The sequence below is a fragment of the Oncorhynchus tshawytscha genome, linkage group LG08 (assembly GCF_018296145.1).
Source record: "Oncorhynchus tshawytscha isolate Ot180627B linkage group LG08, Otsh_v2.0, whole genome shotgun sequence".
Classification (NCBI taxonomy): domain Eukaryota; kingdom Metazoa; phylum Chordata; class Actinopteri; order Salmoniformes; family Salmonidae; genus Oncorhynchus; species Oncorhynchus tshawytscha.
In genome coordinates this window covers 65,972,107-65,993,174 of record NC_056436.1, presented here as the reverse complement: position 1 = coordinate 65,993,174, position 21,068 = coordinate 65,972,107, and the positions used below count along the sequence as shown (strand labels likewise).

General features: G+C 46.7%; 1 protein-coding gene across 1 annotated transcript in view; it reads right to left on the bottom strand.

Annotated features, from left to right (window-relative positions):
* Positions 1–21,068, bottom strand: part of LOC112257039 (A disintegrin and metalloproteinase with thrombospondin motifs 2) — a 139,774-nt gene that overhangs the window by 7,227 nt on the left and 111,479 nt on the right. Inside the window, exons 4-19 of the mRNA XM_042325849.1 lie at positions 17,863–18,019; positions 13,387–13,492; positions 12,915–13,058; positions 12,485–12,617; positions 8,968–9,081; positions 8,335–8,480; positions 7,930–8,105; positions 6,032–6,165; positions 5,710–5,833; positions 4,147–4,227; positions 3,875–4,041; positions 3,636–3,795; positions 3,393–3,525; positions 2,985–3,192; positions 2,439–2,568; positions 1,645–1,737 (exon numbers count right to left, since the gene is read on the bottom strand). Coding sequence (XP_042181783.1) covers positions 1,645–1,737; positions 2,439–2,568; positions 2,985–3,192; positions 3,393–3,525; positions 3,636–3,795; positions 3,875–4,041; positions 4,147–4,227; positions 5,710–5,833; positions 6,032–6,165; positions 7,930–8,105; positions 8,335–8,480; positions 8,968–9,081; positions 12,485–12,617; positions 12,915–13,058; positions 13,387–13,492; positions 17,863–18,019 — 2,206 coding nt within the window. The remainder of the gene's footprint in view (positions 1–1,644; positions 1,738–2,438; positions 2,569–2,984; positions 3,193–3,392; positions 3,526–3,635; positions 3,796–3,874; positions 4,042–4,146; positions 4,228–5,709; positions 5,834–6,031; positions 6,166–7,929; positions 8,106–8,334; positions 8,481–8,967; positions 9,082–12,484; positions 12,618–12,914; positions 13,059–13,386; positions 13,493–17,862; positions 18,020–21,068) is intronic.

Here is a 21,068-nt window from a genome sequence, read left to right as displayed (position 1 = left end):
CACTTAAACAGCATGGCTACCACAGCATTCTGCAGCGATATGCTATCCCATCTGGTTTGCGTTTTGTGGGACTATCATTTGTATTTCAACAGGACAATGACCCAAAACACACCTCAAAGGCTATTTGACCAAGAAGGAGAGTGATGGTGCTGCATCAGATGACATGGCCTCCACAATCACCCGATCTCAACCCAATTGAGATGGTTCTGGATGAGTTGGACCGCAGAGTGAAGGATAAGCAGCCAACAAGTGCTCAACATATGTTGGAACTCCTTCAAGACTGTTGGGAAAAGCCTTCCAGGTGAAGCTACTTAAGAGAATGCCAAGAGTGTGCAAAGCTGTCATCAAGACAAAGGGTGGCTACTTTGAAGAATCTAAAATATATTTTGATTTTTGAAACACTTTTATGGTTACTACATGATTCCATATGTGTTATTTCATAGTTTTGATGTCTTCACTATTATTCTAGTATTATACTATTATTATTTAATAGTAAAAATAAAGAAAAACCCTTGAATGAGTAGGTGTGTCCAAACTTTTGACTGGTACTGTATACATATATATATATATACAAATATATTTATAGATGTATTTGTTTTAAAGTTTGCACGCATAAATAAGCTGCAGTTGTTGAACTTTAATATAACAGTCAAAGAGAGGATGTCTGATGAGATGTTGAAATCGGAAGCAACCTCACATGGTAAAACTACCCTGTTTTCATTAGCCTTTTACTCTTCTGCACTCTTGACCTCTTCACCCAACAGCTCTGTATATAATATTCCTAAAAAGTGTTGGTTTGTGTCACCTCCTGTCCCTGTGCTGAGTTCCTGTCAGTCTGAGAATGGGACCTAGAACGAGATAAACCGTCATTGTCATTCTAGAATGGAACCAGGATGTGAGATGAGCACTTTAGCAAAGATGTCCTCATTGTGACAAGATCACATTCACAATAAAGCTTTAGTTTCTTTTCTTTTTACACTTCTTTTTTATTTATATATTTTTTCCCTTCGTTAATTTCACACTTGTCACCACGGACGATGGCGGCGTGGTGACCCCCCTAAAAAAATCACAGCCGCATCTCAGGAGCGTGACCCATGACATCTTGCAGCTAGCTCACTCAAAACATGGCCGCCAAACAGAGGGGTGGGCTCACACCTCACTGGCTCTTCGACACCACTAAGAGCCGCCAATCAAACCTATTCGCCATTTTCCATTTCCAGCTTCTCTTCAATGTTTAATTGTTTTTCGTTTAGTTTGGACTGGCCAGCGGTTACAACACAATGCTCCACAAAAGAGAGAGAGAGATAAGAGAAGAGAGAGACAGAGCAAGAGAGAACCAACCAACCAATCAGCACACAGGAGCCAGAGACCTCCCCCAATCAGAGCTGTCTCACACACAGAGAGAGAGAGACGCACACCCCCCAAAAGAGAAGCGAAAAGCTGGCGCTCGCTCGCGGGCGCGGGCACAGGCACGGACACAGGGGTGGGGGTGGGGGGGGCGTGGTCAGGGGGTGAGCCTGCCCCCAGGACCCCTTGCCCAGGCCTGTTGCAGGGTGAAGAGGACAGAGAGAGAGGTCAGGGTCCAGGTCAGGACAGCCATGCACCGGAGGCCGGGCCCAGAGCTATAAAGGGATGGTTTTTTACGTGAAGTGTTCCTCTGGTAGGGCAAGTCTGGGTCTGGACGGGACAGCCACTGTATCAGGATGTTGCCGTTCTTATTCAGGTCTGACGAGCCTCCTGGAGATGGAGCAAGGAGGGAAAAACATCAGAGAGGGAAATGACTATGAGTCAGGAGAGACTTCTAATGTCTATTTTACATTACCTTAGTACACCAATCAGTAGTAAAAATAAAGAATAATGGATTAGATTTCTAAAGCGCTTTTCTTCTGAGGTAATCAAAGCACTTTACATAGTAGAGGGAAACATCCACCACCAATGTGTAGCACCCACCTGGATGATGCCAGCAACCACCAAACATCAGCTATCATGTGGAGAGGTGAGGAGTGATATATGCCAGTTAGGAATGAGGGGGATGATTAGGTAGCCATGATGGAATGGAGCCAGGTTGGGAATTTAGCCATGCCACCGGGGTTAACACCCCTACTCTTACGATAAGTAACATGGGATTTTTAATGACCACAGAGAGTCAAGACATCCGCTTAACATCCCATCCGAAAGACAGCAACCTGCGCAGGGCAGGGTCTCCTTCAATGCCCTGTGACATTGGGATCTTCTTAGACCAGAGAAAAGAGGGCCCCCTACTGGCCCTCCAGCATCTCTTCCAGCAGCATCTGGTCTCTCATCTAGGGACCGACCAAGACCGACCCTGTTTAGCTTCAGAGGTAAGCCAGCAGTGGGATGCAGGGTGGTATGCTGCTGGCAAGTAGTGGCACAAGGGAACTAAATAAGATGAGTTATAATGGGGCCATAATACTCACTGGGACAGGGCATCAGGCGACATATGCGTATGGTGTCTGGCTTGCTGTCCAGACACAGACCGATGGTGTTGTCACGCGTGTGACACAACGCCTGCCTCTGCTGTGTCCCATTGGCACACGTCACGGAGCACTGTGGTCACACAAAACAGAAAAGCGTGTGGGAATAGGCTATACAAATCAACACACACACCTACACACCTACAAAACGACGCACACACCTACACAACAACACACACACCTACACAACAACACACACACACCTACATGCCTTACAAAGCACCCTCACAGACACCCCTACACACCTAGTCCCACCCTCAAAGACGCACCTACAAACCTGGTCCCAACCTCACAGACACCCCTACACACCTAGTCCCACCCTCAAAGACACACCTACAAACCTGGTCCCAACCTCACAGATACCCCTACACACCTGGTCCCACCCTCCCAGACACCCCTGCACACCTGGTCCCACCGTCCCAGACACCCCTACACACCTGGTCCCACCCTCCCACCCTCCCAGCACCCCCAGCCCCCATCCATTCCTACCTGTGTCCAGGACCCTACTCTCCACTGTGCAGGGCAGAGCTCTCTGTTACATGGTCTGCGTGCCTCAGGACGGTCATCGTTGCAGTACTTGCTGTGGATGGAGCGCTTGTTGCCGTTGTCTAAGGGCTGGACACAGCGAACAGATCTCATCTGGTACCCCGTTTTACCACACGTCTTACTGCACGGCTCCCAAGGACCATCCTCCCAGCTAGACAGACATAGAACTGAGAGTTAGAGGGAGGCACAGACAAAGACATACATCTGAGACCTGGCGACATTTTGATCACTAGCCCCTTCCTCTTTAACCTCTTTGGTGTTGACAGGCTCACAGTGTAGGGAAGAAGGAGTGAAATTGTTCGGGGCCATTCTCTATGTAAACATCCATCTAAACCACCCATCCATACGTACATGGGCTGGGAGCACTCCTTCTGGTTGCAGTCTCTGCTGATGGCGCGAAGCTTCTTGATGTTCTCACAGTAGCGTCGGTGGACCATCTTACTGTCTGCTCTCCTTCTACATCCGTACCGGGTATACTGCTTACCTTTCCAGGCACAACACACACAAACATCCGTTAGACAAATAGATCCTCATCCAAAACTCCCCTCATGTTCCCCAGTGTCTTCCTGTGTAAGCAGTGTCACTGTAAAATACCTCCCCCACAGGGCTTGGAGCAGTAGGACCATTTCTTCAGGGCCCACTCGTAGAAGGAGGTGTCATCCAGCAGCATGTTGTTCTCTATGGCAGAGAGAAGGTCCATGTGGATGATGTACTTATAGGACAAGGTCACCTTGGCATCTCCATGGGACTGCACCTGGACACAGGGAGACAACAGTAGGTATTACATTTGTCAGTGTTTGTGTGTGTGTGTGTGTGTTTCTGTGTGTGCGTACCATGATTAGGACCCCGTGTCTGAGTGGTCCATTCGTCTGTAGTGTCTCCTTGTCGTGGCCATTATTCACATACTCCCACTCCACGCCCTTTTCTATGACCGCACGGGATTCTGGGAGGTCTCCCTCCGCGTTCAGAAAAAACTGTCCTGAAGCCTGGTTCTTCACCGCTGGGGAGGGAGGTGGAATTATATATTGGAACACACACACACACACACACACACACAAAAGCACACACAAGCACTCGCAAACAGCTACGCACACACACATCACACCTAGGATGTGGGCTGTTGGCTTAATCTCCTGGATCAGTAGGTGTCTGGCCCCTCTGGGAATTTCAAGTACTTTGAGGAAACCTGAAAGGAAAACAAACACATTGCCATAAGGTTCAGACACCCACAGATGTCTCTTCAACTTGGTCAGGATACATTTTCACTAAACGTTAGTGTTCGTCTGAGGAACACAGGGTTCATGTAGCGACTTTTTACTTGCTTCAAATAAGACTTTAACTGCACTGCTGTAAGTTTTACCAGCCAGGGTCAACAACAGTCGTCCAGGAAATGTAGAAAAATGAGTTTCTTCCTTATTTCAGCTGGATGATATGGATTTAATATGACATCCTGGCATAGCGTTTGGACATGACTCTGACCAGCTCATTGTCTCTCTGTGACCAGTAGAGGGGGCTCTTTCGTTAGATATCCAGGGGATCATCATCATCATCTGAGAATGACCCAGGCCAGGAAAACAACCTCATCTATCTCACTTCCTGATCTGTTTTCTCATGTTCCAGGGTCTGACAACTGAACTCCACTTTACCTCATTGGTCTCTGCCTGCCAGTGATTTGGTGATGGTGTGCATGTGGGTGTACCTTGTTTCTTGGTCTCTGCCTGCCAGTGATTTGGTGATGGTGTGCATGTGGGTGTACCTTGTTTCTTGGTCTCTGCCTGCCAGTGATTTGGTGATGGTGTGCATGTGGGTGTACCTTGTTTCTTGGTCTCTTTCTGACAGTGATTAGGTGATGGTGTGCATGTGGGTGTACCTTGTTTCTTGGTATCTGCCTGCCAGTGATTTGGTGATGGTGTGCATGTGGGTGTACCTTGTTTCTTGGTCTCTGCCTGCCAGTGATTTGGTGATGGTGTGCATGTGGGTGTACCTGGTTTCTTGGTATCTGCCTGCCAGTGATTTGGTGATGGTGTGCATGTGGGTGTACCTTGTTTCTTGGTCTCTTTCTGCCAGTGATTAGGTGATGGTGTGCATGTGGGTGTACCTTGTTTCTTGGTCTCTGCCTGCCAGTGATTTGGTGATGGTGTGCATGTGGGTGTACCTTGTTTCTTGGTCTCTGCCTGCCAGTGATTTGGTGATGGTGTGCATGTGGGTGTACCTTGTTTCATGGTATCTGCCTGCCAGTGATTTAGTGATGGTGTGCATGTGGGTGTACCTTGTTTCTTGGTCTCTGCCTGCCAGTGATTTAGTGATGGTGTGCATGTGGGTGTACCTTGTTTCTTGGTCTCTGCCTGCCAGTGATTTGGTGATGGTGTGCATGTGGGTGTACATTGTTTCTTGGTCTCTGCCTGCCAGTGATTAGGTGATGGTGTGCATGTGGGTGTACCTTGTTTCTTGGTCTCTGCCTGCCAGTGATTTGGTGATGGTGTGCATGTGGGTGTACCTTGTTTCTTGGTCTCTGCCTGCCAGTGATTTGGTGATGGTGTGCATGTGGGTGTACCTTGTTTCTTGGTTTCTGCCTGCCAGTGATTTGGTGATGGTGTGCATGTGGGTGTACCTTGTTTCTTGGTCTCTGCCTGCCAGTGATTTGGTGATGGTGTGCATGTGGGTGTACCTTGTTTCTTGGCACTTCGTGTGAAGTTGCCATTGATGATCTTGCAGCTGGAGTTGTCTCCTCCACAGACGCCACACTTATCCTCCTGTTGGGAGGACCCTACCACGCCGTCACAGCCCACTTTCTGCAACACACATGTGTATGCACACACACACACACACACAAAGACACACACCTAGACTTAATATGGACCCACACACTTCACAAAGTTATGAACACTGACACCTCACACAGTCACACACACATAATTTGGGTTGCAAAATGGACTAGCACTGTGTAACCCCACATAACCTTAAAACAACCCACAGACACACAGACTGACCTCACAGTCCCCACGCACACACACGCTGTAGGGGTCTCTATATGAGCAGAGCGTGCCGTCTTGGACCAGCCTCTGCATGTTGATCTTGTCTCTGGTCTCCTTGGACTGGCAATGGAGGTGGCAGCGCTGCTTAGCTGCACAATACACACAGACACACACACACACACACACACACACACACACACACACACACACGTTACAATGCTATATTTCACACATGTTACAATGCTATATTTACATATAGTTAGCAACAGACCCATATGCAGAACTATGACATACTGTTAACTATGACATACTGTTAGAGATCTGGATCGATACTAAACAGGTAAATCACTTAAGAGTACAAGGTAGGCCTAGCATATATCCTCTACAATAAAGACACAGCTCAGAGAAATCCATGGAGGGTCTTTGTCTAGCCTGTATGTGTTTATGTAATCTCTCAGACGTGTGTCTACCCCGACTATGCCATGGCTATAATGTACAGTATGGCACTTGAGATTAGCTTTAAGGAGGATTTGACAGTTCAATGTGTATGTCTACCTGCTGCAACAGTTATTGCCAAGAGTTTGATTGTACACATGACCTATTGAGATCCGATTAGACTTAGCTAGCCGCAGAATCACTGTGTGATCTGAGATTACTATGTCTTCTGTACGCGGTGTTCAGAATGCACTGTGATTACTTTACGGATATGACAAAGTATTAGAAACGGGAGTCAACTAATGGTGATGCTATTCCATTACGCAGTCCCTCACTCCCTCAATCTTCCAGCCAGAGTCCCCAGGGAGGGGGCCGACACCATAGATCATCCCAGAGAGAGAGAGTTCTCTGGGTGAGAAGGTTGACTGATCCCCCTGACCAGCTGGACCCTGGATGACCAAAGCAGCTGGAACAATCAGCGTCTGTAAAGTGTTTTTTAAAAACTATTGTTAGGAGGAGGTTAGCAACCGTATTTCACAACAGGCATAACTGATTATTTGATCTGGAGCAACGTCTGGATTTCAACACAGACGGACTCCTGTTCTCACATCTCTAAACCCTGGAGATGACAACACCCTAATGCAATTCATTCCAACCTCTCTCCTTACCTACACCTTTCCCCCCTTCTCTTTCATTCCTTTCCTCTCCCCACATACTTGAGTAATTTGAGCTCAAATAAAGACCATGGGAAGGCCTTTCTCAAAAGAATGGCATTTAGAAGTTACAATGTAGAGAAAAACAATTTAGCGTGGGGACTGTTATCCTGTGCGCAGCGCTGTGCATAGTCTACTGTGACCCTGGATTAGACAGAGAGACGTGTCAGCGTTTTTCCTCGAGCTCTGCCCTTTACTGGGACCATCAGGTAATACTCAGCGAGGAGGCACTGACACCTCCTCTTAGAAGGAGTGGATCCGCAAGACCCACACACACACTTCTAGATGACGGAAGGGAGTTTTTGGAGACATGGAGAGAAAGAAGAGATGGGATTCCTATTTCTGAGTTCTGATGGTCTAAACATGTGCTCTGTGATTCACAACAGCTGGCTGGAGAGAGAGAGAGAGAGAGAGAGAGAGAGAGAGAGAGAGAGACTGGAAAAGAGCTCAGATGACGTCAGTGTGATTAGGTGGAGTGAGAGAGTTCAAATAGAGTTTTTTTTAAGATGGGTTCAGGAAAGGGTTTGTTGTTTTAGAAAGGTTGAAAGACAAGAGTTTTCTTTTTGAATCTAGGTGTTTTCACACTGCTCAGCAGAAAACCAGCTGTCGTTGACCATAACATAACTCTCAATCTGCCTCCAAGCAATCTCCACATCAGATACAACAGACTTTGGCCACAAAGCAAAAGGAGACGACTTAAGGACCGCAAGTGTCTCCATCCCAACCGACCATTTGGGGAAGTCTGTCTGTGTGTAGGCTACTTACGTTCGGTGTGTTCATAAGGAAGCCAGTGGTGTTTGTTGTTGTGGAACTCAAACACGGTGTCCAACCTACGGCACTGCTCCTCCCTGAAGTCACTGTACAGCTCCTCACACTCCTGGCTGTTACACAGCTGGAACTTTTGGTTAGCACCCAGACAGGTACGACCTCCGTTAGCAGGCCTAGGGAGGACAGGGGGAGAGGGAAGAGAGAGAGAGAGGGAGGGAGGGGCAGAAATGTTAAACTAGGTCGATTGTGAACAGTGATGAAGCACATCTTTTTGCAAAACCATCACAATGTGATGGATAGCAATGATACCATGTTGGTTATGTTCTGTAAGGACAAGATCTAACACCTTTTCACTATGATACCATGGAAAGGTAGACTTCTCAATAGTTGATATTTATGTACCTGGGGTTGTCACATTGGCGGGTTCTGAACTGCACCCCTCCTCCACAGGTACGAGTGCAGGACCCAAACTGGCTCCACACACCCCACCCACCATCCTGCTTTATCATGTCATTGGTCAGCCAGATACAGTGACCTTTGAAGCAGTGCTGTGATAGGATGAGAAAGGGGAGAGACTGTCAGATAGCAACATTTTTTACCATTACTGTGGTGTGTGTGAGTATGTATAATATTAATAATATTATGTATGTAGGTTTGTGTGTGTTTGTGTGTGTGTGTGTGTGTGTGTGCGTATGTGTTTGCATGCGTCCGTGTGTGTGTGTGTGTTTGCATGCGTCCGTGCGTGTGTGTGTGTGTTTGCATGCGTCCGTGTGTGTGTGTGTTTGCATGCGTCCGTGTGTGTGTGTTTGCATGCGTCCGTGTGTGTGTGTGTGTGTTTGCATGCGTCCGTGTGTGTGTGTGTTTGCATGCGTCCGTGTGTGTGTGTTTTGCATGCGTCCGTGTGTGTGTGTGTGTGTTTGCATGCGTCCGTGTGTGTTTGCATGCGTGTGTGTGTGTTTGCATGCGTCCGTGTGTGTGTGTTTGCATGCGTCCGTGTGTGTGTGTTTGCATGCGTCCGTGCTTATGTTAGTGTACCTTCCCGTCCCCACACATGGTTCCGTCGATTGGTGGTCCTTTCTTGGTCTTGCAGAAGAAGGGGTTGTCAGGGTGGCTGCACCACAGCTGTTTGCAGGGGTCAAACGTCCGGTACTGCAATGGACAGAGAGAGAGAGACATCCTCACACACACGCCCTCTCACATTATACACACACAGCCAGTACCTTAACATATCACCAGAGTAGACAGGTGACCTGCAACAGTCACAAGAAAGAACAGATCTGTCTGATATGCACACCAGTCACTGGGAGTAGCTAGCATCACAGAACATTCCAGAAATCACCTCAGACCTACTACACCAGAGATAAAAAAAATAAAATGTACCACTGACTGCACATGTACAAGAAAATATACAAAATAATAACATCCACAGGAGTCCAGACGGCGGTGTACTGTAGTAGTCCATCACTGGTCCACTGTTAGAACAACACGGCTGTACAGGAAGCCAGAGAGCATGCCGACACAATCAAAGAGGATGAGGAGAGAGAGACTCTGACTGAGACACCCTGCAGCTCTGTGGGGTCAGAGAGGAGGGCAGAAGGTGAATATAAAATGGTCAACATGACCGATCATTGTTTCAGAGAAGAATAAAGTTGTCCTTAGTCCATTTTTCATTCTATGCCTCTAATGGTTCAGGTAAGGATGCTGGGGAGAATAAACTGATCTTAGATCTGTGACAAACTCTCTTCTCTCTCAGCTGTTTCCCTCCGCTCCCCTCCGCTCCCCTCTCTGTCCCCCTTGCCACAATAACAGAGCCGAGCCAGACTCTCTACCCAGAAAGACTTCAGGTGACCCCTCCGGTTGAGGTTACAGCAGGGTCAAAAGTCAGCCTGATGGTTGGTTGGCACTGATGACATCAGCTTGCTAAACTGGCACGCGACACTGCAGGATCCTAAACCCGAACATAGAAAAGCAGCTTTTGCTCCAGACCTTTCTTTCTGTCTGGAAACTTCTCTCTCTCTCTTTCTTTCCACCCTTTTTCTACCTACAGTGCCTTGCGAAAGTATTCGGCCCCCTTGAACTTTGCGACCTTTTGCCACATTTCAGGCTTCAAACATAAAGATATAAAACTGTATTTTTTTGTGAAGAATCAACAACAAGTGGGACACAATCATGAAGTGGAACGACATTTATTGGATATTTCAAACATTTTTAACAAATCAAAAACTGAAAAATTGGGCGTGCAAAATTATTCAGCCCCCTTAAGTTAATACTTTGTAGCGCCACCTTTTGCTGCGATTACAGCTGTAAGTCGCTTGGGGTATGTCTCTATCAGTTTTGCACATCGAGAGACTGAAATTTTTTCCCATTCCTCCTTGCAAAACAGCTTGAGCTCAGTGAGGTTGGATGGAGAGCATTTGTGAACAGCAGTTTTCAGTTCTTTCCACAGATTCTCGATTGGATTCAGGTCTGGACTTTGACTTGGCCATTCTAACACCTGGATATGTTTATTTTTGAACCATTCCATTGTAGATTTTGCTTTATGTTTTGGATCATTGTCTTGTTGGAAGACAAATCTCCATCCCAGTCTCAGGTCTTTTGCAGACTCCATCAGATTTTCTTCCAGAATGGTCCTGTATTTGGCTCCATCCATCTTCCCATCAATTTTAACCATCTTCCCTGTCCCTGCTGAAGAAAAGCAGGCCCAAACCATGATGCTGCCACCACCATGTTTGACAGTGGGGATTGTGTGTTCAGGGTGATGAGCTGTGTTGCTTTTACGCCAAACATAACGTTTTGCATTGTTGCCAAAAAGTTCAATTTTGGTTTCATCTGACCAGAGCACCTTCTTCCACATGTTTGGTGTGTCTCCCAGGGGGCTTATGGCAAACTTTAAACAACACTTTTTATGGATATCTTTAAGAAATGGCTTTCTTCTTGCCACTTCCATAAAGGCCAGATTTGTGCAATATACGACTGATTGTTGTCCTATGGACAGAGTCTCCCACCTCAGCTGTAGATCTCTGCAGTTCATCCAGAGTGATCATGGGCCTCTTGGCTGCATCTCTGATCAGTCTTCTCCTTGTATGGGCTGAAAGTTTAGAGGGACGGCCAGGTCTTGGTAGATTTGCAGTGGTCTGATTTCTCCTTCCATTTCAATATTATTGCTTGCACAGTGCTCCTTGGGATGTTTAAAGCTTGGGAAATCTTTTTGTATCCAAATCCGGCTTTAAACTTCTTCACAACAGTATCTCGGACCTGCCTGGTGTGTTCCTTGTTCTTCATGATGCTCTCTGCGCTTTTAACGGACCTCTGAGACTATCACAGTGCAGGTGCATTTATACGGAGACTTGATTACACACAGGTGGATTGTATTTATCATCATTAGTCATTTAGGTCAACATTGGATCATTCAGAGATCCTCACTGAACTTCTGGAGAGAGTTTGCTGCACTGAAAGTAAAGGGGCTGAATAATTTTGCACGCCCAATTTTTCAGTTTTTGATTTGTTAAAAAAGTTTGAAATATCCAATAAATGTTGTTCCACTTCATGATTGTGTCCCACTTGTTGTTGATTCTTCACAAAAAAATACAGTTTTATATCTTTATGTTTGAAGCCTGAAATGTGGCATAAGGTCGCAAAGTTCAAGGGGGCCGAATACTTTCGCAAGGCACTGTATGTTCTACATGCCAATATGTCTTTCTGAACGGCCAAAAAGTCAACAGACATTTACAGTAAAAGGTGCCATGCGTGTGTCAGGGTTGAGCTCATTTGCTTTGGTTGACTCTGTCTAGCTATGCGATCCAGGAAAGCTGTTTGGGACAAATCCAGCGGTGAACTTTTTTCTCTTTGGTAGGTACTATATGGGAACCAGAAACAGAGATTATGTTTAGAATCCTGCAGTACACATGCCAGACACAATAATGTGACGATGGGCAGAACTAAATCAAATAAAAAATGTACGAGTAACGTTGCAACAACGACGACGATACTGATATCAATCAGAGGAAAAAGAAAAAAGCGGCCACATGGCTCCGAGGGGGTGGGGGAGGGGGAGGGGGGTAACCTTACCTGTGTTCCAGCCTGGCTCACCTTTTGCAGCTAAAGAATGGTTTGACAACAGAATACAGGGTAATCTAGCAACGTGTGCAAAGCAAAGAGCAGGTCAGCTCAACTCTCAATCAGAACAGCTCTTGAACAGCCTGTCTAAAAAAGATGAGCTCTTCAGCCAGTGTCAAGATGCTTTAAGGAAAATACTTATTCAAGTGGGGACTTAGGTCAGTAGGGACTTAATTCAGTGAGGAGTGAGGAGTCATTCTATCCAGGCGTGGATGTAACCCTAGTCATCCTACTGCATCAGTGGGGACTGAAAGTGTGAAGTGGTGCTGGAGTGGCTTTTCAAATACTGAGAAATGGTAAAACTGTGGGAGACGTTAGGACCGTTAGGTGGCAATAGCTACTTGTTTCCCTGGTGACATATATACGTATATACTAGTATTAATATATAGTTAGTAGATGTGTTAGTATACCACTAGTTCCTTTGGGGAATTCTTACCGCGGTACACATTACGTAGCCCACGCCGAAGTCGAAGCGACACTGTTCGTTCATGGAGTAGTGCAGACCAGGAAGTCTGGGCAGGGATGGCCAGTTATGTTCGTAGGGGTCGTCACGGAGACAGTCGTAGGATCTGGGGGAGGAGTCAAAAGATATATGAGCTAGCAATGGTTTCCTATTCAGTGAATAAAGGAGAGTGGTAGTTTTGTATTGTATTGTTGGGAACAGCAACATTTCAGTTCAGCACCCCTCCTCAGGCTGCATGAGTTTTCATATTGGAGAACTGTATGCTGAACACTGGCAGACCTAACAGAGTGGAGTTCCTATAGTTGTGGTCTGGAGTCATTCAGTTCTAGTGGAATGGCAAACACGTTGTTTGGATTGTAACGTGTGTAAGTGTGTGTATACAGTAGGTGTGTGATAGACTCACTGTAGGTAACGTCCCAGCTCCTGCTGGCTACAGCGGGACCAGTGGAAGCGGTGGAAGGCAGCTTGGACCAACGGGGCCATGATGCTCCCCATGTGCACCTCGTCTCCACAGCGATTCCCCTGGCCGTCGTGCTCCATACCCAGCCTGGGGGAGAGAGAGAGGCAGGGAGGGAGGGAGGGAGGGGGGAGCAGAGGAACAGGCGTATGGGTCTACTTAAATTGTGTGAATAAGTCGATACAGTGTGTGTGTGTGTGTGTGTTTGAGTGTGTGTGTTTGAGTGTGTGTGTATGTGTGTATGTGTGAGTACGTGTATTTGAGTGTGTGTGTGTGTGTGTGTGAGTATGTGTGTTTTAGTGTGTGTGTGCGTGTCTGTGATTAAGTGTGTGTGTTTGAGTGTGTGTGTTTAATGAGTGTGTGTGTGTTTGAGTGTGTGTGTGTGTATGTGTGTCTGTTTGAGTGTGTGTGTACTCACACATGTCCCGTCTCGTGTGCTACCACAAAGGCAGAAGAGAAGCCATCCTCATGGTTCAGAGTACAGCTCCTCACTGGGTGACACATCCCTGTTACTGGAGCATAACCTGAAGAAAGGAGACAGGAGGGAGAGAAGAGGAAGGAAGACAGCAGTGAGAGGGAGGGATGGAGGGAGAGAGGAAGGAAGAGGAAGGAAGAGAGTAGGGAGGGAGGAGAGGCAGGAAGAGAAGAGGAGGAGGGAGAGAGGAAGGAAGAGGAGGGAGGAGGGAGAGAGGAAGAACGAGGAGGGAGGGAGGAGAGGCAGGAAGAGAAGATGAGGAGGGAGAGAGGAAGAAAGAGGAGGGAGGAGAGGCAGGAAGAGAGGAGGAGGAGGGAGAGAGGAAGAAAGAGGAGGGAGGAGAGGCAGGAAGAGAGGAGGAGGAGGGAGAGAGGAAGAAAGAGGAGGGAGTGAGGGAGGAGAGGCAAGACGAGAGGAGGAGGAGGGAGAGAGGAAGAAAGAGGAGGGAGGGAGGGAGGGAGGAGAGGCAGGATGAGAGGAGGAGGAGGGAGAGAGGAAGGAAGAGAGGAGGGAGGGAGGAGAGGCAGGAAGAGAGGAGGAGGAGGGAGAGAAGGAGAAAGAGGAGAGAGGGAGGGAGGAGAGGCAGGACGAGAAGAGGAGGAGGGAGAGAGGAAGGAAGAGGAAGGAGGGAGGAGAGGCAGGAAGAGAAGAGGAGGAGGGAGAGAGGAAGGAAGAGAGGAGGGAGGGAGGGAGGGAGGAGAGGCAGGAAGAGAGGAGGAGAAGGGAGAGGGGAAGGAAGAGAGGAGGGAGGGAGGAGAGGCAGGAAGAGAGGAGGAGGAGGGAGAGAGGAAGGAAGAGGAGGGAGGAGAGGCAGGAAGAGAGGAGGAGGGAGAGAGGAAGGAAGAGAGGAGGGAGGGAGGAGAGGCAGGAAGAGAGGAGGAGGGAGAGAGGAAGGAAGAGAGGAGGAGGGAGAGAGGAAGGAAGAGAGGAGGGAGGGAGGAGAGGCAGGAATAGAGGAGGAGGGAGAGAGGAAGGAAGAGAGGAGGGAGGAGAGGCAGGAAGAGAGGAGGAGGGAGAGAGGAGGGAGGAGAGGCAGGAAGAGAGGAGGGAAGAGAGGAGGGAGGGAGGAGAGGCAGGAAGAGAGGAGGAGGGAGAGAGGAAGGAAGAGAGGAGGGAGGAGAGGCAGGAAGAGAGGAGGAGGGAGGAGAGGAAGGAAGAGAGGAGGAGGGAGGAGAGGCAGGAAGAGAGGAGGGAGGGAGGAGAGGCAGGAAGAGAGGAGGAGGGAGAGAGGAAGGAAGAGAGGGAGGGAGGGAGGAGAGGAAGGAAGAGAGGAGGAGGGAGAGGAAGGAAGAGAGGAGGGAGAGAGGAAGGAAGAGAGGAGGGAGGGAGGAGAGGCAGGGAAGAGAGGAGGGAGGGAGGAGAGGCAGGAAGAGAGGAGGAGGGAGAGAAGAAGGAAGAGAGGAGGGAGGGAGGAGAGGCAGGAAGAGAGGAGGAGGGAGAGAGGAAGGAAGAGAGGAGGGAGGGAGGAGAGGCAGGAAGAGAGGAGGAGGGAGAGAGGAAGGAAGAGAGGGAGGAGGGAGGGAGGAGAGGCAGGAAGAGAGGAGGGAGGGAGGAGAGGCAGGAAGAGAGGAGGGAAGGAGAGAGGAAGGAAGAGAGGAGGGAGGGAGAGAGGAAGGAAGAGAGGAGGGAGGGAGGGAGGAGAGGCAGGGAAGAGAGGAGGGAGGGAGGAGAGGAAGAGAGGAGGGAGGGAGGAGAGGCAGGAAGAGAGGAGGGAGGGAGGAGAGGCAGGAAGAGAGGAGGGAGGGAGGAGAGGCAGGAAGAGAGGAGGTAGGGAGGAGAGGCAGGCAGGAGAGAGGAGGGAGGGAGGAGAGGCAGGGAGAGAGGAAGGAAGAGAGGGAGGGAGGGAGGAGAGGCAGGGAGAGAGGAAGGAAGAGAGGAGGGAGGAGAGGCAGGGAGAGAGGAAGGAAGAGAGGAGGGAGGGAGGAGAGGCAGGAAGAGAGGAGGGAGGGAGGAGAGGCAGGAAGAGAGGAGGGAGGAGAGGCAGGAAGAGAGGAGGGAGGGAGAGAGGAAGGAAGAGAGGAGGGAGGGAGAGAGGAAGGAAGAGAGGAGGGAGGGAGAGAGGAAGGAAGAGAGGAGGGAGGGAGGAGAGGCAGGAAGAGAGGAGGGAGGGAGGAGAGGCAGGAAGAGAGGAGGGAGGGAGGAGAGGCAGGAAGAGAGGAGGGAGGGAGGAGAGGCAGGGAGAGAGGAGGGAGGGAGAGAGGAAGGAAGAGAGGAGGGAGGGAGGAGAGGCAGGGAGAGAGGAAGGAAGAGAGGAGGGAGGAGAGGCAGGGAGAGAGGAAGGAAGAGAGGAGGGAGGGAGGAGAGGCAGGGAAGTTGTAATAGAAAGAAAGAAGGGTGGTCAGGGATCAGTAAGAATAAAGGGAGGAAGAAAGAGTGTTGTGTTTGAATACCCATACTAACATACTGTATACTACATACTTAATTAGTATATAACACATACTATATGCTATTAGTTCATTTTAGTGTACCGTAATTTTAGTATATCCTTTCGGTTGAGGGTACTAGCTCTTCGCCTGTCTACCGGGAGTTGATGCTGTTGCTATGCAACCTATTGCTAGCTTGTTAGCATAACAAATTACTAGACTTTGGGTGTGTTTGTAAATTCAATCTGGAGTGCCAGAGTGTGCTCAGGGCGTTCGTGTATTCAGGGCGTTGTCAGATTGTCATTTATAAATTGAGAGCGTACACAGGACGCTGTGGCCGAGGAGTAGGGTTGATCCGAGTGTTCAGACCTCATCATTCCAGTCATTGGCTTCTCCCAGACACAAATGAGAGAAGACCTACCTCTGACAAGTTAGCTGGTTAGGCAGTTTTCATGTTAACCAGAGCGTTAGTGACTATGCTGTTGGCAACAATTTAATTACCTTTTTTTGCCAACGTTTACTGGCACCGGCCACATTCAATGGGTGTTGAGTGTTCGCACATTCATCAGTTATTCTGAGCTCAGCCTCTGTCAGTCAGGCGAGAGCGCTTTGAAATCGGAGTAGATTTCGAACGACTACATCATTTAGCTAAACTCTGAATGACGTGAATAATCAAGTCAATTCACATTGGATAGGTAGTTAGATAGCATAAAGTAAATATACTGGCAAGTTCGATGTAACCAACTAATGTTACAATAGGTGGCCAAACAGAAAGCGGTACATACTGCTGTAATGATATGCTATGCGGTTCGTAAGGACAGTGTAGTTAATAAATTGTCAGCCAACATAACTTTTTTGAAAAGTCATTACTTTATTACATTACTCAAAATGTTCTTAACATTTGTCATAATTAGTTAAAGCAACACATTGTTATATCTGATCTCGTCGGATTTTGGCAGCATATTTTCCGCCATTTTCTTCAAATCTGAGAACGATGTGAAGCCACGCCCATTTTCTGAAGAATTGCATTACGTAAATAGTGTCCATTCCTTGTATACTTCGTATTTTGGCGAATGTAGTACAACATCCGCAAACTTTTGGCTTACTAACTCTATCCATACTTTGACTAATAAGCATACTACACTACTCAGTTTACGTCACAAATTGTATGGTTAGTGCGGATAGTATGTAGCATTGTGAATTACAATAAATTCAACTTTGACCTACTCACACCAAACAGGAACCTCTCAGAAGCTAGAGCTCAGTGACCTGACTGTGTCTCTTGTACAGCTCTCAGAGAATGCCCTGTCACTGTCTCTCAGGGATTTGTTCTCTCTAGTGGCTAGCAGGTCTGTGGCTGTAGTCTCTCTCTGTTCTCGCTAGCAGGTCTGTGGCTGTAGTCTCTCTCTGTTTTACCTAGAAGGTCTGTGGCTGTAGTCTCTCTGTTTTACCTAGCAGGTCTGTGGCTCTAGTCTCTCTCTGTTCTCACTAGCAGGTCTGTGACTGTAGTCTCTGTTCTGTTCTCACTAGCAGGTCTGTGACTGTAGTCTCTGTTCTGCTCTGTTCTGTTCTCAATAGCAGGTCTGTGGCTGTAGTGTCTGTTCTGTTCTCACTAGCAGGTCTGTGACTTTAGTCTCTGTTCTGTCCCACTAGCAGGTCTGGGACTGGAGTCTCTCTGCTCTGTTCTCACTAGAAGGTCTGTGGCTGTAGTCTCTCTGCTCTGTTCTCACTAGCAGGTCTGTGGCTGTAGTGTCTGTTCTGTTCTCACTAGCAGGTCTGTGGCTGTAGTGTCTGTTCTGTTCTCACTAGCAGGTCTGTGGCTGTAGTGTATTGATTTTCTCTCCAGCCCAAAGCTGAAGCCAAGGGCAGCTTTAGAGCTAGCTAACTCCCCTGAGACATGTTGCTAGTCTGCTCTCACTCTGTCTGTACTAAACACCACTAAACCAAAAACAACAACACACATAATACAACTGGGTGGTGTGTGTGTGTGTGTGTGCGCGCATCTGTGATTGTGTGCATGTCTGTATGTATGTACGTGTAAGTGTGTGTTTATTACCCTGCATGCCAGTAGGCCCAAACTCCTGTCGTGTGAGGAAGATAGCGTGGTCGTGGTACTCTGCATCTCCTGTCTCCTGTTTCTGCTGCAGGAAGGCCCAGCGACACACATTCTCCAGACTCTGAGACGGGTTCCCCAACTCTATCAGACTCATAGACTAGAGAGAGAGGGAGAGTAGAGAGAGAGGGAGAGTAGAGAGAGAGAGAGAGTAGATAGAGCAATAGAGAGCGAGAGAGAGGGGGAGATGGGGAGAGAGAGCGAGACGGGGGGAGAGAAAGAGGGGGAGAGAGAAAGAGAGAGGGGGAGACAGGGGAGAGAGAAAGAATGTGAGAGAGAAAGAGTGGAAGAGAGAAAGAAAGAGGGGGAGAGAGAAAGAAGAGAGAGAGGGGGAGACAGGGGAGAGAGAAAGAGAGAGGGGAGACAGGGGAGAGAGAAAGAGAGAGGGGGAGACAGGGGAGAGAGCGAGACGGGGAGAGAAAAGAGGGGGACAGAGAAAGAGGAGGACAGAGAAAGAGGGGGAGAGAGAAAGAGAGAGGGGAGACAGGGGAGAGAGCGAAACGGGGAGAGAGAAAGAGGGGGAGAGAGAAAGAGAGAGGGGGAGACAGAGGAGAGAGCGAGACGGGGAGAGAGAGAGGGAAAAGGAAAAAACATTGTTGCAGATGTTCAGACAGACATTCATGTGTCTCTTCAATCAGGCTCGCTCAGTGACAAGAGCTTCTCATGCATCCTATTATTGCTGCTATGACCAGTCGGTGGCAGTGCTGCAGTGGCAGTCAGCCACAGGGTGGTCCTGGGGCCAAGCTAAGCTAATATACCTTGGGAGTTATGGGGGTGCATACATGCTTGCCTAAAACCACAAACATTTAAAGACATTCTCCTACTGCACATACACACCTGTCTAACAGAAATGTTTTGACTTTGTGAAATCCAAACAAAAACATGTACAGAATGGTTACATTTTCCCAGAATAATACATACACCCACATATAGACCCTTCACACTTCACACATATAGACCCTTCACACCCTTCACACTTTCTCTCCTTCACCTCTCCTAATCTTTCTTACTGTGTCAGCCACTCCTTTCTATTCTATCTCTCCTTCTATTTTCAACATACACACGGTTCAGTTCAGCCTCTCTGTGCTGCAGTGAAGACACAGTATGACCGCTTCTTTGCTCACATGATGGAGTATGAAGTGTACGCGGCACACTAACATATCTATGTGAGTGTGTGTTTGTGTGTTTGTGTATGTGTTCAGGGTCATTTGGCCGATCTGCAGGCTGCCTGTGTGCACTGCTCCGTTGCCACAGTAATTGGGGATGATGGACAGCCGGAGATCTGGCCTGAGCTGCATGAGGATAGGGGCGGGGCCATGACAGACGGTCTATGAGTGCGTCTGTTTGTGTGTGAGTGTGTGTGTGCATGCCAGTGTGTGTTTGTGTGCTTGTGAGTGTGTATATATATAGAGGAATATAGATGATGTGATGTAGAGGAATGTAGATGATGTGATACAGAGGTAAAGGAATATAAATTATGTAATATAGAGGTAAAGGAATATAGATGATATAAAGGAATATAGATGATGTGATGTAGAGGAATATAGATGATGTGATATAGAGGAATATAGATGATGTGATGTAGAGGAATATAGATGATGTGATACAGAGGTAAAGGAATATAAATTATGTAATATAGAGGTAAAGGAATATAGATGATATAAAGGAATATAGATGATGTGATATAGAGGAATATAGATGATGTGATGTAGAGGAATATAGATGATGTGATATAGAGGTAAAGGAATATAAATTATGTAATATAGAGGTAAAGGAATATAGATGATATAAAGGAATATAGATGATGTGATATAGAGGAATATAGATGATGTGATGTAGAGGAATATAGATGATGTGATATAGAGGTAAAGGAATATAAATTATGTAATATAGAGGTAAAGGAATATAGATGATATAAAGGAATATAGATGATGTGATATAAAGGAATATAGATGATGTGATATAAAGGAATATAGATGATGTGATATAGAGGAATATAGATGATGTGATGTAGAGGAATATAGATGATGTGATATAGAGGTAAAGGAATATAAATTATGTAATATAGAGGTAAAGGAATATAGATGATATAAAGGAATATAGATGATGTGATATAAAGGAATGAAGATGATGTGATGTAGAGGAATACAGATGATGTGATATAGAGGTAAAGGAATATAGATGATGTGATATAAAGGAATGAAGATGATGTGATATAAAGGAATGAAGATGATGTGATGTAGAGGAATATAGATGATGTGATGTAGAGGAATACAGATGATGTGATATAAAGGAATACAGATGATGTGATATAGAGGAATATAGATGATGTGATATAAAGGAATACAGATGATGTGATATAGAGGAATATAGATGATGTGATGTAGAGGAATACAGATGATGTGATATAGAGGAATATAGATGATGTGATATAGAGGAATATAGATGATGTGAAATGAAGGTAAAGGAATATAGATGATATAAAGGAATATAGATGATGTGATATAAAGGAATGAAGATGATGTGATGTAGAGGAATATAGATGATGTGATGTAGAGGAATACAGATGATGTGATGTAGAGGAATACAGATGATGTGATGTAGAGGAATACAGATGATGTGATATAGAGTAATATACATGATGTGATATAGAGGAATATAGATGATGTGAAATGAAGGTAAAGGAATATAGATGATGTGATATAAAGGAATGAAGATGATGTGATGTAGAGGAATATAGATGATGTGATGTAGAGGAATATAGATGATGTGATATAAAAGGAATATAGATGATGTGATGTAGAGGAATACAGATGATGTGATGTAGAGGAATATAGATGATGTGATGTAGAGGAATACAGATGATGTGATGTAGAGGAATACAGATGATGTGATGTAGAGGAATATAGATGATGTGATGTAGAGGAATACAGATGATGTGATATAGAGGAATATAGATGATGTGATGTAGAGGAATACAGATGATGTGATATAGAGGAATGAAGATGATGTGATATAAAGGAATGAAGATGATGTGATGTAGAGGAATACAGATGATGTGATATAAAGGAATACAGATGATGTGATATAAAGGAATGAAGATGATGTGATATAAAGGAATGAAGATGATGTGATGTAGAGGAATATAG